Here is a 15,514-nt window from a genome sequence, read left to right on the forward strand (position 1 = left end):
CTCAGAGATTCTCAAGGAGAAGGAGGCTCTCATTAAGGCAGTCCTGGCGGCTTTCTTGACTGAGACACTCTTTCCAGGCCTAAGATTTGGCGGTTGTATGTTTTGTTTCATGAAGATGGAATGGTTGCCTATCACACGTGTGCCAAAGACACCACCAGCCCAGTTAGAGTAGCGTTTTACTAGATGAAATAGGTCAATTTACAAGGATGAGTGAGTTAAAGAAAACAGTCCTTTGAAGTTCCACAAAGAAGGAAAAATAGACTCCAAAATCCTTAGGTCCGTGGTCCTTAAAATATGGTTCCTGAATCAGCAGCATTACCATCTCCTGGAACTTCTTAGAAATGCAAATTCTCCAGCCCCACCCCAGACCCAATGAACACAAACTCTGGGGGTGAGGCCAGCAGTGCGTGTGTAGACAGCCCTCCTGGGGATTCTGATCCAGGCTAGTCTGAAAACCAGTGGTCCATAAGCTTGGTCTCCCACAAGCTTGGTCTCCGCCAACTTTTCCAGGCTCACTGGCTGTCACCTGGAGCCCTGGATTCTCAGAGCTCCTTTCTTCTGCTTCTGTTTCCTGATGCCCTAGCAGGTGTATTGGCTTTGTCCTTGGTCTGAAACCTTTTAGACCTAATTAACCCAGGAGAACTTGGGAGCTCTGTATGGCCAGCCCAGCTCCACTTTCCTGGCCTCTGCTTTGGGTTTTGATGACCAGCCACCACCAGCATAATAGTGCTTATCACACTTTATCACTGCCACTCAGGACTCTTGTAAGGAGCGGTAACGTCCCATATCTCTGGGTCCCCGTGTCACTGAACGTGGGGGTCCGCTGCTCACTAATCAAAAGCAAAGAGGCAACGTCATCGGAAAGCAAAGTTTGCTTTATTTTGGATGCCAGCAACTGGGGGGAGGGCGGACTCCTGTCCAAAGGTCACCTCCCCCCAACTAACCATCAGCGAGCAACAGCTTTTATAGACGGAGGGAGGGGGCTCCATGCAGAAACAGCACAGTCAGCTCTGACAGTCATCGTGAAACTGGTCACGCGGTGGTCTGATCAGTGTCATCTTGATTGTCTTAGATACAGTTCATCTTCAGTTCCAGGGCTGGTTTGTTCCCATTTCTTGAGCTCAGTTCTTGGACTTGCGGCAGCTTTGGTCATGGCTACCGTCTGGTCATCATGTAGTTCACGTCTTCCACCTGGTGGGAGTTTTAGTATCTTTAAGGCAGTTCAAAGGAATGGCTCCGAATATGATCTGTAGCCCTTGAGGAGGAACTAAAGGTCCTTGACTTTGCTTAATGACTAAGCTATTATCATCTGGATTCCCTTGGGCTGTTTTCCTTTGTTTCTGTATTTTCTCACTTCTCTGATTCAACTTACTCGTGGGGTAAAGTTTTTCCACGGACAGAAGGCAGGCAGAGAACAATGCGGGGGCGGGGGGTGGGGGGAGGACCATAGAGTCCTGCTCCGTTTCCTCTGTACCCAGTACTGTAGTACCTGATTTCACCCACCTCCACAGCCACACCTGCTGATGGGGTTCCAGAAATTTCCACATCATGATGTCTTTCTCATATGTCTCCTCCATCTCCGGCGGATTCTTTCCAGTTTTCTTCAAGAGAGAGTGCCTCTGCCTGCCTTTAAAATTCGCTCTCCCTTTAGTTTATCCTGAACCTTCCAACTATGTGTGTTCTCACAAGATGACCTCATCAAGGTCCACATCTCTGACTACTGCCCTGGTGGTGCTTCCTTGTGGCCCCCAGATCTGTGTGTCCAGCCACCTACCCAAATTCCCTCCCCGGATGCCTCCACGGTACCCCATGCACCGAGACTGAACTTCTCTAAGAGTCTGTGCTGGGTGTCCATAAACATCTTATTTAATCCTTATGATGGTTCTTCAGGGCAGCCATGGCTATCCACATTTTTTTAATAGATAAAAAACCCATTTATTTGTCCAAAGTGGCATAGCTGATCATTTGAAGAGTTGAGATTCAAACCCAGATTTGTTCAAGTAGAGACTGCCCGCTTAGACGTCTCCTTGCAGCTTAGTCATCTCTCTCTGGCCTCACTGCAACATCTGATCACAAAGGCCGGAGAGTCCAGGCTGCCACTGTCTTCAGGAAACTCCCCGCCACTTCTCTTTAAGAGAAAAGTTGGTGAACCCAACAGGGTTCTATGCCTTTAATGTTACTCTGACCTTTCAATTCAATCCCAGGGGGATTGACTTTCCAGGAGAATTTAAAATGTGTCACCTCTTCCTTCTCTCACCCTCATCGCAGCTCGAAATCACACTCACCTTTCAGGAAAAAGTTTAAAGCCTTAAAGGTCCTTCATAAAGTGTCCCTGGACTGTTTTTTATTGCTTTCTCTTGCCACTGACTCTTGTAACCTGAACTCTGGCATTTCTAATTCTGCCGAATAGCACCTCTCCCGCTGCCTTGGTCACGCCCTGTGCCCTCCCCCTACCTTATATCTGTTCCGTGCAGTGATCCAAGCCCTGTGAAACACCTTTCATACAGATGCTAGCATTTAAGCCTCATGACACTCTTGTAGGTAGATATCACCGTTCCTGTTTTAGAGATGAGGAAACTGAGACCTGGAGAGGTTAGGTAACTTGCCCAAGGTCATTGGGCTGATCAGGGGTGATTTCAATGCAGGTTTCTTGGGCTGCAAACCCCACGCTAATTTCCAAAATACTATGCCTCCACTAACAATATTACCTTTCCATGCACTGAAGCCAAAATAATTATTTACATTTATGTTTCTACCTTTGTTCTCTTAAAAGTCAACGTGTAAATTACCGCTAAGAGGACAGTGCTTATTTTCTGGATATTTAAGTTAATTTAGGGGTTCACAATAAGCATGTGATAATTGCTTAACACATGAATGAATGGGTGGGGGTAGACAACGGCTGAATGACCTAAAAATTATAATCCTCCAGATTGTGAATTATGATGCATTTTCTCCTTGTAAACAGGATGGTGTGTTGGAATCTGGGATGTGCATATAAAATATGCCTCCAGTTTGCTGCCTTTATGCCATCAATAGCTTACATTGGGGTCCAGGGTACTGTAGGACTATGATAACCCAACAGGCAGTGATTTTTCATCACTTGTTAACTGTCCCCCTTGAGGGGCCTAACCGTGCCAGACAAGGGCATTTATACGCTCAGAATATTTCTAAACATTCTTGACGGATATTTAGTTCATGAAATTCTCCCTTGCATATTGGAAAATAACGTATAGTCTGATTTTAGCCGGAAGTCAAGATTTGTTCCATCTACGTTTTCGAGTCATGAGTTGTAGTGCTCAAAATTCCTAGAGGCATTTGTGTGATGTCAAAGCCTCTCTTCCGTAGCATCTCCAATAGATGGAAGGGTGTTGATGAATGACGGACATTCCAGCACGACGTCTGGCATCTAAGAGTTCCCAGGATGAAGATCAAGGGTTTTATACTAACTGTTGTTTCCTAAGACCAAAGACAAATCGTAAAGTCTCCTTGTGCTTTGAAGGAATGAGATAATATTCAAAAAGAGATGAGCATCCAGACCAAAGGACAAGTGCGTGTGCACAAAAGTGAAATAAAAAAGTAAGGTTTTAAAACATATTTAGACCACTGTTATCAGCATTGAATTCTCTTTCCTACGCCAACAGTGGAATCTTTGCTCTTTTCCATGAATGAATCGGATTCAAAAGCAAATCTTTCCTGACTGTAATCTGATGAAGCTTGAGCACCATAGTCTAGAAAACACACCATAAACTTTCAGATTTGGTGTAACTTTAATTAGAGCCCTGGCTAAATAATGGTGATGACATCTATACTGCGTGTTATCTTCATAACCAAACAACCAGACTGGTGGGGGAGGTACTTCCATTCATTTGACAGAGTGAAAAACTGGGGAGATGGTTTTCTCACCCTGATGTCATTGCTAAGGGAAGATGTCAGTATTGAAATTTCAGCTCTTGAATTGCTATTCTACATCTTGCTTGTCTCAGTTCCCCATACTGTTTTTCTAAACAGAGAATTATTTGAAAGTTCTGGGCAACTAAGTATGTATTTCAACAAAAATTCTAAGATCACTCAATGATTTGTCTGTTTTTCCGGAGATGTGCCTAATTTCATGCTCGTTCATATATTTATTTTAATCAATATGTTTGCTTCTCTCTATCCTGAGAAGAAAAAAATGTTCTTTAACATCTTGTTTTTTATGAACATCATTTATGCTTTGCATGAATATCACATAGCCGCTCATTTTAGATATGCTGTAATTTAATCACCCACAGCGCATAGATCCGTTTCCCCTTAATTTAATGTGTTAAGATGATTATTTCATTGTAATTCACACTGATGGACTTGGTTTGAAAAGTTGAGTGCTTGTTCGAGTGGAATGGTTTTGACATTTAACAGCTATAGTATACTTTCTTTATTCTAGAATAACATATCAGCGATTAATTTTATAACAAATTTCCCTAATAATAGGAATAATGAATGAGTGATTAAGTCATTTGCATTTACTTTGCTTTTTCACCTTGAAGAACAACTAATGCAAAATCTAGATGGTGCCACAATTGATGTCGATTTCAAAAGGTGTATTCTTTGTTCATTAAAGATTCCAGGTCTTGACTTACACTTGAAAGTATTATGAAGAATGATTAAAGGTAAAAAGTTCAGATGAAGTACCGATACATGCAACAACATGGATGAACCTGAAAAACAGTATGTTCGTTGAAAAATGTCAGTCTTATTGTATGATTTCATTTTCGTGCAGTGTCCAGTAAAGGCAAATCGGTACAGACAGAAAGTAGGTGAGTGGTTGCCAGGGGCTGGGTCCAGGAATGAAGGGTAATTGTAAATCAGCTCAAAGTTTCTCTGGGGGTGATGGGAATGTTCTAAAATAAGATTGTGGTCACTGTTGCACAACTCTGTAAATAGGCTAACAATTATGGAACTGTACACTTAAAACAGAGGAATTTTATGATATTAAAATATCTCTCAACAAAGCTTTGCCAAAATGGATGTTAGATTATAAATAGCTTGAGGTAATTAAAACTGTTGTCAACAGAAAGAAAATTAGTAAGTTCACATTTTTTACGTATCAATACTATTTATATAACATCCTGTGTATGTTATTTTCCTAGATCTAATGGAGGATACACCATAGGAGGAAGACATGATTTTCCTCTGAAATTTGCAACCCAACTGAAAGAACATATCAACAAGCAGAAGACACCCTAGTACCACCAGTGTTAGGTGAACATGGAAGAAGACGGAATTATTATTTCCAAAACAATGTAGATTTGATTCTTTTTTATTCTTCTCTAAGATAAATGTCAGCCAACAGAATTTTCATCATTGCTTGGTCATCAACAGGGCTGCTGCTCATTTCAGGTCTAAACTTGAAGCTCTTCCAATATTTTTATTTGGAAATCCCATGCAGGAAGCAGGGTGTCCCATCAGACTTTTTATTCTCAGCAAACAGTACAGTACTAGGCACAAGAGAACACACTAACAACAGTTCTGATGTAAATAAAGATAAAATCACTGTCGCTGGGGAATCAAACAGGCATGTTCAAAGCCACCATATGATAAGGCAGAGAGCACAGGAAGTACTTTAATTAAATTTCATGACAGCATGAGAAAGAAATGATTCATTGTGATGGGGAGTGGAGACTCCCAGAGGAAGTGATATTTGAACGGGGCCTTGAAGGATGAGGGAAATAAAAGAGGATTTGTAAATGTTTTCAAAAATAGGATCTACTTCATGCTGATACCCTGAGACCCAGATCTAGAACTGGTGAATTGTAATTCTTCATTCTGTTTCAAATGTCAAAATAGTCTAGAAAGATATACTACAGGTATCAAGATTAACCTAAAATATACCCCAATCTTAGTTGTTTTGTAATTTACTATGGTTTGAATTGTGGAAAGGAAAGAAAGTCCAGTTAAACATGAGAAGAGACCAAAGAGGCAGCATCTATTTGCTGTCCTCAGAAAACCCTTCAGACGGCGGAGAATCTGCTTTCTGTCCTGGTACAAAGAGATGTGCCCCCCTAAGTAAGCAGCATCCTGTCATTCCAACCTTAAAAAGGTCACAGGTAACAAAGAAACAAATAACTTTTATTCTCGAGACATTCACCCTTAGAACACTGAATGGATGCTTCACAAGAGGACTTGGACGTAGAGAACAGACTTAAGGGGGAGGGGGTTGGGGGAAGGGTGGATTGGGAGGTAGAGATTAGCAGATGCAAACTATTATATATAGAATGGATAAACAACAAGGCTTTATTGTATAGTGCAGGGAACTATATTCAATATCCTGTAATAAACCATAATGGAAAAAGAAAAAGGGGAAAAAAACCCAGAGGAGTCACACAAAGATGTAGGTGGTTTGGAAGACTGGAAACTATTTCTGAATCACATACTTTAATTCAAATTTTTATAGGAACAAATAATGTGATACAACTTTTTTTTTTTTTTTTTGTATTTTTGCCCAACATGCATAATCTGGTTCTAATCATGAGCCATCATCAAGCATTAGTCAAACCCAAACTGGGGGACATTCTACAAAATAATCCTCCCGCATTCTTTACAAATGTCAAGTGCCATGAAAGACAAAGAAAGGTTCTGAACAGATTAAAGTATACTAAGCAGACACAAAAACTAAGTGAAAGGTACACTCCTGGCCTAGTCCTGGCCCAGAAAACAAAGCTGGTTTAAGGAACAGTGGTGGCCTGACCCAGCCTTGTCAGGAATGAAGTCACTATCCAGAAACACGTCCTCTCTCGGCCCTGGTCTCAGCCTTGACCTCTCCTCTGTAGGGACAGAGGGGTAGGGAGGGACAATTTTGAAAAAGCCTGTAGGTTAGATAATAGTAGGCATCAATGTAAAATTTCCTGATTTTGATCATTGTACCATGGTCTTCTTTCCTGATTTTGATCAGTGTACCATAGTCTTCATTGCACCATGGTCTCCTTTGCTTTTAGGAGACCCGCTGAAGTATTTAAAGGAGCATGATGTTTGCAACTTAGTCTCAAATGGTTCTGAAAAATAATATGTATAAATGCAAACACAGAGTATTCACACATAGGATGATAAAATAGATGTGGCAACATGTTACCAGGTGGTGAATCCAAGTGAAGGGTGTATAGGAGTTCTCTGCACCATTTCCACTTTTTGGTAAAGCTGAGATTACTTTAAAATCAATAAGAGGAATTTATAGGTTTGCCTTAGCAGAGCTTCCAAGAAAATGCACAACTCACTTAAACTTGAAGACATGACGGTCTCCTGCCACCAGTTTTCTTTTCCCAATTCAACACTAAAAAACAAAAACCAACCCCCAAAGTAAGCAGATTTGGTGGTGATCATTTTGACATGTACAGAAATACTGAATCACTAAGCTGTACACCAGGAACTGACATAGTGTTGTAGGTCAATCATACTTCAAAAACAAAAAACGCATAGAAAAAGAGTTTGCTGTAACCAGAGGCCGGGGGCGGGGGTGGGTAGGGAATTGGATGAAAGGTCAAAAGGTATAAACTTCCAGTTGTAAGAAAATAAGTACTAGGGATGTAATGTACAACATGGTAAATATAATTAACACTCTTACGTTATATATGGAAGTTGTTAAGAGAATAAATCCTAAGAACTCTCATCACAAGGAAAAGTATTTTTTCTCTTTCTTTAATTTTGTGATGGATGTTCATTAAACTTATTTTGGTCATCCTTTCATGATGTATGTAAGTCACATCATTGTGCTGTACATCTTAAACTTCTACAGAGCTGTAGGTCAATTGCATCTCAATAAAACTGGAAGAAACAAATGGAAACTTAAGCCAAGTTGCAATAAAACAAGAAGCCATGTTCAATAGGCTTTGATTCATCTGAAAACAATGTGTCAGGTTGATTCATGTTATTTTCTCACTTTTTAGTGGTGACCACTATTCTTAATGTTCTTCATTCCTTAAAGGCTTATATCCTTAGTACCGCCAAATATTTGAAAACATCATAAGAATGAGCATTTATTTCCCTTGTTCGCGGAAGAAATGAGATTCAGACTTAGAATGATCATTTCAAAAGAAAGTTAAGAATGAGCGTATCATGTGTAACCAGAAAGGGATAACAAGAAAGGACTATCCCCATGACCGGCCATGAATATTAAATGAGATGAACCCATTTCAGATACCTGTTTCCTTGGAAACGCAGTCAATTGAAACTCCTGCAAAAATTAACATGTATCTTTTTCCCCTTAAAGGGCAGAAGCTTCTTTTACTTACACAGTTTTGACCTTTAGTTTTATACCTTAGGCTTATTATAAGACAGTCTTTCCAGAGCTAGGCAAACAAAGAGCCAAGTAAGTAACTTTTCATTAGTTCTGAGGCTCGGCTAACGATTGCACGGCCTGTGTAGCTTCATATTATGGGGCAACTCTGAGTAAGTTCGTTGGGGTAAAAACTGCCACTCACTGAGTATTGCTCTCTGCACTAATAAACCATCAACCCATACACGATATTCGAACTCACGCTGAGTGACGTCACAGTACAGCTAATTGAGTTAAATAGTCATGTTGGCAATACAGCTCCATATATTCCGAGGCGGTAAAGTTGAACGAAGTCACGTCTCTCGTGTAAGCGAATACTGACAAATGTCATGGGGATAGTGGTTCACCAGAGGCAGCAGTTCTGTTTCAGCTGATGCCATGGAGGGTGGCTCAGGCCCGTGGAGGATCTCCGACTCCCTTTTCCAAAGCCCGGCTGGTTCTGGATATCTGCTGTCTTTGCGATGTGGGTAGAGAAACAATTCAAGTCAAAGAGGCTGAACTGGTCCAGAACCAAGGCTAACCTCTGCAGACAGCTCATCACGAGCATCACCCACGGAAGGGATCACCCACCCATGTGCCAATACAGGTGATAAGTGCAGGTGAGATGGTTCCCAGGCGACCTGCCCGCTTTGTCTGCGGTGTCGCTACCAGAGGCTACTCTTGGTGTGGGGTTTCTGCTTCTCTGGAGTTTTCAAAACCCGAGGCCTCTGCCCTGCAGAGGTAAGGATAGAGGGTAGAACGGGTCACCAGCACCTTCAGGGGAGAAGTTTGTTATGGTGCATGAGTACGTTTTCAGAAACTGAAGGGGGAAGAAGGCTAGGCTTGTTAAAGAACTGAGAATAGCCTGAAGCCTCCTCTGTTCCTGGGGAAAGCTGGCCCAGAGTTCAGTAAAAACAATGGAAGAGGCAGTAGAAGGTGACTGATTTTTCCCAATTTATCCTGGAGCTGGTGCTATGTTTTCATGATGATCATAGCTTAGGTTTTGGGGGCGAGTACTGATTTAATGTATTTTTCTCTATTTTTCGCACGGGGGAAATACGGTTATGGTAGGAGAGAGCTATTTTGTTTTATTTTTTGTCATTATTTTGTATTTATTTCTATTTATTTTTTATTTTTATTTTTTAATTTTATTGGAGTATAGTTGATTTATGATGTTGTGTTAGTTTTAGGGGTACAGCAAAGTGATTCAGTTATACATATACATCTATTCATTCTTTCTCAGATTCTTTTCCCATATAGGTCATTACAGAATATTGAGTAGAGTTCCCTGTGCTGTACAGTAGGTCCTTGTTGGTTATCTATCTTATATATAGTAGTATGTGTCTGTTAATCCCAAGCTCCTAATTTATCACTCCCTGCTCCATGTTTCCCCTTTGGTAACCATAAGTTTGTTTTCAAAATCTGTGAGTCTGTTTCTGTTTTGTAAATAAGTTCATTTATATCATTGAAAAAAAATTAGATTCCACATATGTGTGATATCATATGATATTTGTCTTTCTCTGTCTGACTTACTTCACTTAGTATGATCATCTCTAGGTCCATCCATGTTGCTGCAAATGGCATTATTTCATTGTTTTTTTTAATGGCTGAGTAATATTCCACTGCACGTACACATCTTCTTCATCCTTTCATCTGTTGATGGACATGAAGGTTGGAGTATAGGCTGGTGTCCTTGGTTTCTTTGTGGCCAACTAATCTCTGATTATGGTATTTGTTGGAGAGACTTAGTGATTGTCCAAAGGTAAACAGCTGGAAAGTGTCAGAGCCAAGAGCCAAACTATGGGCTTTTGTTCTAAACATTCCCTGTGTGCCTACTACGTGCTGGGCACCATCTGTAAGACTCAATGCAGTAGGCCGGCTGTGTAACATGAGAATTCTCAGAATGTCTTTTTTTTTTCAGCTTTATTGAGACATAGTTGATAAATAAAATTACAAGGTATTTAAAACATAGATGATGATGATTTGATATATTTATACTTTGTGAAAGGACCCTCCCATCTAGTTAATTAACATCCATCTCTCTCTCTCTCTCAAATGTTCACACACATATATTTGTGTGTGTGTGTGTGTGTGTGTGTGTGTGAACATTTAAGTTCTACTCTCTTAGCAAATTTAAATCATAAGAAACAGTGTTATCAGTCTTGGAATATCTTGATAGCCAGTGATCAATATGTCATTCACCCATGAATGAAATTCATGAAATTTCACACATGAAATTTGACTAGAACTTTGTGTTTTCTCTGTTTTCAGGATCAGCTCCTGGCCAGCAGTGAGGTAGGTGAGGTTTGTCTTCAGGGCATCATGTGTGTGGTAAATACTGTTCCTATTGTACAGCGCACAACCTGACAACCTGTACAGTGCTGTACAGGAGTCCTGCTGCTTATTCCTCTCTCTCATCCATTTCCCTGCGCTCCTCACCCCCTTTCATGGCCTCCTTCCATTCCCACTCTTTCCATTGCTTTTATTGGATCCTGTGGAGGAGGAAAGGAATCTGACCCAATTTTCCACTTGGAAATGCTAGTGATTTGGTAAGATATCCAGCTAGGAGGTTTGCATTTTGAAAGACCACAGAGAAAGGGCCATGATGGAGTTACAGGCATTCAGGACAACCATGGGAGATGGGAAGGACTTTGAATTCCAGTGGTCACCTGTGGTGTCTTTGTAAGGCTGACTCTCCCAATAATACCTTTTCAACTTCAATGCAAGGTCAATAAATTAACTTCCCATATTTTGTCCCAGATTTTGTCTGAAAACTACCTGTTGGGAACATCACAGGATTTGGCTGTTGTGTCTGTTCCCCCTGCTTCCATTGTATTTCTGACTTTAGAAACTTCAGTCCTGTTAGTATCGACTTAGTGGTTCTTCTCACATGGGCAATCTACATCCCTAATATCCTATAATGTATTCTCATAATGTTTCCAAGCTTCATGATGAGAAAATAACTCTTCTTTATTGAGCACTGACAGTGTCCTGTGAAATCATCTAAGAGTGTCTTTCTTTCCACAATTCAATGTGAGTGGGGTCCCCATTTTACAGATGAGGAAACAGCCTCAGGAAGGCTACGTGACTTGCTCAAGTTTCAACGGGCTGGTAAGTCTCTGCGCCAGAATTTGACCTTAGACTATAAAACTAGGTATGTGCTGAGCCCTGCTGCTCTGTCCTGGCAGGTCTGACTGCCCTGCGTGTTCCCCTCGTGTAGTCCAGCATCTTCTCCACGGTTTTAGATTTCTTCCTTAGGATGCCTGGAATTCTCTCGCCCTTTGTGTTATAAAAATATGATGGTAAAGAGCTCTGATGTTGGTGCCAAGCTGTCTGGTGTAAATTTTGTTTCGGCTCCTTCATACTTTTCTTGGTTTCTTACTTAATTTTTTAAACTTTTTAAAGAGTTTGAAAAATACCTTGGTTGTTGCTGTGGATTCTTTTCTTGGTTGTTTGTGCCTCTGTTCTAGCTGTGTACGTGATGGTTTGTCCTGCTTTTCTTCATTTACGTTTATCTAGTTCGTCAACATATTTCAAGGTCCAAAAGGGTAACAAAAACTGGAGAAGGAGGGCACCAGCCCTTCTCGTAATAGACGCTGCTCAATTGGCCTTGACGAGCCCATGGTGCCCCCACCGTCCCACGCTGCAATCCCATGTCTCAATGAAAATTGCAGTTGGTGGACCAGAACTTTGAATTTCTGAGGTTTGTCTTCCTTTGACATTGCTGTTCCCAGTTTCCCTCCCTTCCAGTCTAGGTGACAGCTTTTCTTTTTTTTTTTTTCACATTATAATGTGTTTTTATTAACTCAAAGGGCAAGTGATGTAGGTCCCATTGCAAATATCCTAGGTAATCAATAAGAAATCCTTACACAATCATGTGAGTTTTACTCTGCATTATTTCTATTACACTTCAGAAAACACCAAGAGGTCACAGGACTGTTTCGTCATCCTCACAAGGTTAGTGAGTGGATTCTCCACAGATTAAGTGGTCTGGGCTTTTCTTTCTTTTCTAGCCCTTCTATTTTTGTCTGCCCTGGGCTATGGATGGGTGTGCCTACCTGTCTTTGAAGTATCACATTTCAGAGCCCCAGCACATGCCAGAAGCTGGTGGAGAGCACCTATTCTCATGTTGATGACTGAGGCTGCCCAGTGCCCATGAGATGTGTGAATCACACTGGTGCTCTGGGCTGGGACCGCTCCTTGATGGATGGGGAGCAGGGGCAGGGAGGAGAGCGGAGATGGATGGAGCAGATGGTCCACTGGTGCAAAGTCTCAAGCTGTTTAATCCCCCACCTTCTAAAACGCTCATTTACCGGAAGATGTCCTTGTATTTTACTTAAGGACAAAGATAGCCATCACATGCTTGAAAAGGTGACTGTCTAATGTGAAGGATTATAATGCACACCATGACTTGACCTCACGTCTCTCATTTTTAGAACACTTTGCTATTTTGGCAAATGAGAATTATACATCATTTAAAATGGTCATCACTGATTTGATTCACTTTTTTTCCTTTTTATGAAGAGCTTGAGTTAATAGTCTGCCCCTTTGCAGACATAAGAAGTTGTTTTAAAAATTACTTTAACTTTTCTACATCTTGGGGACTGGTTTAACAAATTATAAGCAAGGATAATCTATAGCCAATAAAAGTCAGGATTCAGGAGAATATTTAATGACAAGGGAACATGTTCGTGATATATTATTAAGCCTTCACAGCTGGTTAAAAATGGTATGCCTAGTATGATTCAAAATTTGTGAAAAATATATATGCATAGAGAAAAATGGAAATACAATAAAGATTTTAATAATGCTTGTCCTTGGAGGATGCAATTACACATAATTTTTAAAAGTCATTTTTGTTGAACTTTTGGGAAATTTTCACTTTTTGTACATGGGAAGCTTTTACAGTGAGAGAAAGTAACTTGCTAGTAAAATTATTTTGACTATCTTTTCTTGCCGCCCTGGGTTCGGTATCTGAGATTCAGTTCTCTTGATATTAAACACAGAACAGACCTACAGAGAAAATTCAGTGATATCACCAGATTGCTGCCATCTTTTTTTCTGATGCAAGCCGTGAAATGGGTCATTTCCTGCCTGTTTCTCCTACCAGGTCCCAGCGTTTCAGGAAGGTCCCCAATTGACATCAAGGGCAAACATCCAGGTATGAAGGTCTGACTGTCTGGGTTCAGCAGGGCTGGCAAGATCCAGCTACAGGGGTGCATGCATCTGTCCAGTACCCATCCTTGTGGGGCTGGTGGGACCTGTGCTTCCCAGAGAGAAGCTCAGGAGGGTGTGAGAGGGCAGAGGGGAGAAGCCTTGTAAGACATTGGAGGAGGAGCAGGGCTCCAGCCAAACAGAGTGGGACTTTCAGAAGGGTTCAAGTCCCAGAGGGATGTTACTGGAGTGATTAAGCAGAACACCCAGTTGACAATTAAGAGAAGCCAGGCCTAAAGGAAGGACCAATCAAGAACGGAGAGACTCAGGTGGCTCCCCAGATGCACTCAAGGAAAGGAATTAAAATGCACATTCCCCGAGTGTCCACTAGGTGGCAGACCCTTTCCTTTACTGGTACTGAGAGCTTGCGAGTATTCTCAGGCACTTCCTGATACTCGTCTTAAGAATCGCTCAGAGGGCTGGTTGAAATACAGATCCCTGGGCCACTTTCCAAAGCTTCACGTTCAGTAGTCTGAGGCCTGAGAGTCTGCATTTCTAAGAAGGTCCAGGTGCTGCTATAGTGCCACTGGTTGGTGGGCTGGGAGCATCATCTCAGACTCTGGGAAGGGAGGAGGTGGGTGGGGAGTCGGGTGTGGTCCCCACGGCTGAGCAATCAGTTGGCATTGTGACAAAAACTCGAGGGTGGTGTAATATGGCTGGGGGAAGGGAACGGGATGGCTTGCTTCTGGTTGGAAATCGCCTCTGGTACTAGAGCAGATGTGAAATGTGGGGTCTGCAGCAGAATGTTCGGGCTCCGGGGCTCTTGTTTTATTTAAATGTGTTACCAATTAATTTCCTTACAATGGTTGGAGCACACATGAGCACACGTGTACACAGGTTAAGATAAAAGCAGTATTCAGATCAAAATGAAAAAGAAGACATTCCGTACCTACCAAAAATAGGCCCAGAGAAAAACATTAAGAATACTATGAAGGATAAATCAGTACATCTCAAACAATTCACAAAATACCCAGTCCCTGATGGCCCAATCCTTGGTTCTGCTGTACAAGATTTTTATACAGAGTTCTGGCCCTGCGTGACTGACCAAGCGAGTCTGATAATACCCAACTAGACTCTACCCTGTTCAGTGAGATAGATCTGCTAATCACGCCTTTGAATGCCAGTGGCAATGCTATTTGGCTATGACAGTTTCTAAAGCTTTCTCTCAGTTTCTGCACGTGCATCAGTAGAGCCGGGTAGGAAGTCACCGTTTGCAGAAGGGTACCCAACCACACACCACGCTCAGAGGCACATGGATCTAGACTGCCCAGATCACTGATCTGAAAGATGGGCTTCTGCAAAACTTCAAGCAGCCTATTTGTTCTTACTGCTCTTCTACTGTAGACCCTTCATGTTGTATATCCTTTAAGGGTCATTTGGTTCTCATCAATTCCATGTGGGGTCCTTGAAATGGGGATACTTGGATGGAATTTTGGCCCTGTGGCTATTTCTTCAAGGATATGAAGAACAATGTCCTGCACAGAGTAGGCATTTAATAAACACCGATGGGATGCTGGCATGGAATGGTCATCCAGGAAAGAGGTATCAAGCATGCTTGCGGGCTAGACAGAGAGAGCCAAGAGATCAATGCCCAGCCTGGATGGGTATCAAAATAGAACTCTTCTCACAGTGCCTGGGAGGAGGTAGCTGGCAAGCTGAGTAGATGGAGAGGACCCAACTCTGAAAAGAAAAGCAACTAATACAGTTGTTTCCCTGGCCTCACTGCCACCTCTTCAAATACAGGTGTCCGTCGGGAACGAGTGAAATTCACTTCACAAGGTTTTGGCCATGACAGTGTAGGCTCCTCAGCAACTTCAGGCTGAACCAAGGCATTGCCTGGCGTCTATGCCGTCGAGAACCCTGGCGGTTGCTCTGGAAACTACAGGAGCATTTACCTTAGTTGTGTTCCTTTTAAAACTAGAATCTGGAGGAAGGACGTCCATTTAATAATTTAATTATATTTTCCTATTAAACAATTCTCTGCCTTGTAGCAAAAGAGAGCTGAATGAATGCAAA

General features: G+C 41.7%; 1 protein-coding gene across 20 annotated transcripts in view; it reads right to left on the minus strand.

Annotated features, from left to right (window-relative positions):
- The window catches only part of THRB (thyroid hormone receptor beta), a 386,771-nt gene that overhangs the window by 60,713 nt on the left and 310,544 nt on the right, over positions 1 to 15,514 (minus strand). Inside the window, exon 2 of one of the 20 annotated variants that reach the window (XM_057738404.1) lies at positions 7,248 to 7,303. The exons of the other annotated variants lie outside the window; for them this stretch is intronic. Within the exon in view, the coding sequence (XP_057594387.1) occupies positions 7,248 to 7,263 (16 nt within the window). The 5' untranslated portion in view covers positions 7,264 to 7,303. The remainder of the gene's footprint in view (positions 1 to 7,247; positions 7,304 to 15,514) is intronic. 20 annotated transcript variants of the gene reach the window in all.

Source organism: Hippopotamus amphibius, chromosome 6, assembly GCF_030028045.1.
Source record: "Hippopotamus amphibius kiboko isolate mHipAmp2 chromosome 6, mHipAmp2.hap2, whole genome shotgun sequence".
Classification (NCBI taxonomy): Eukaryota; Metazoa; Chordata; class Mammalia; order Artiodactyla; family Hippopotamidae; genus Hippopotamus; species Hippopotamus amphibius.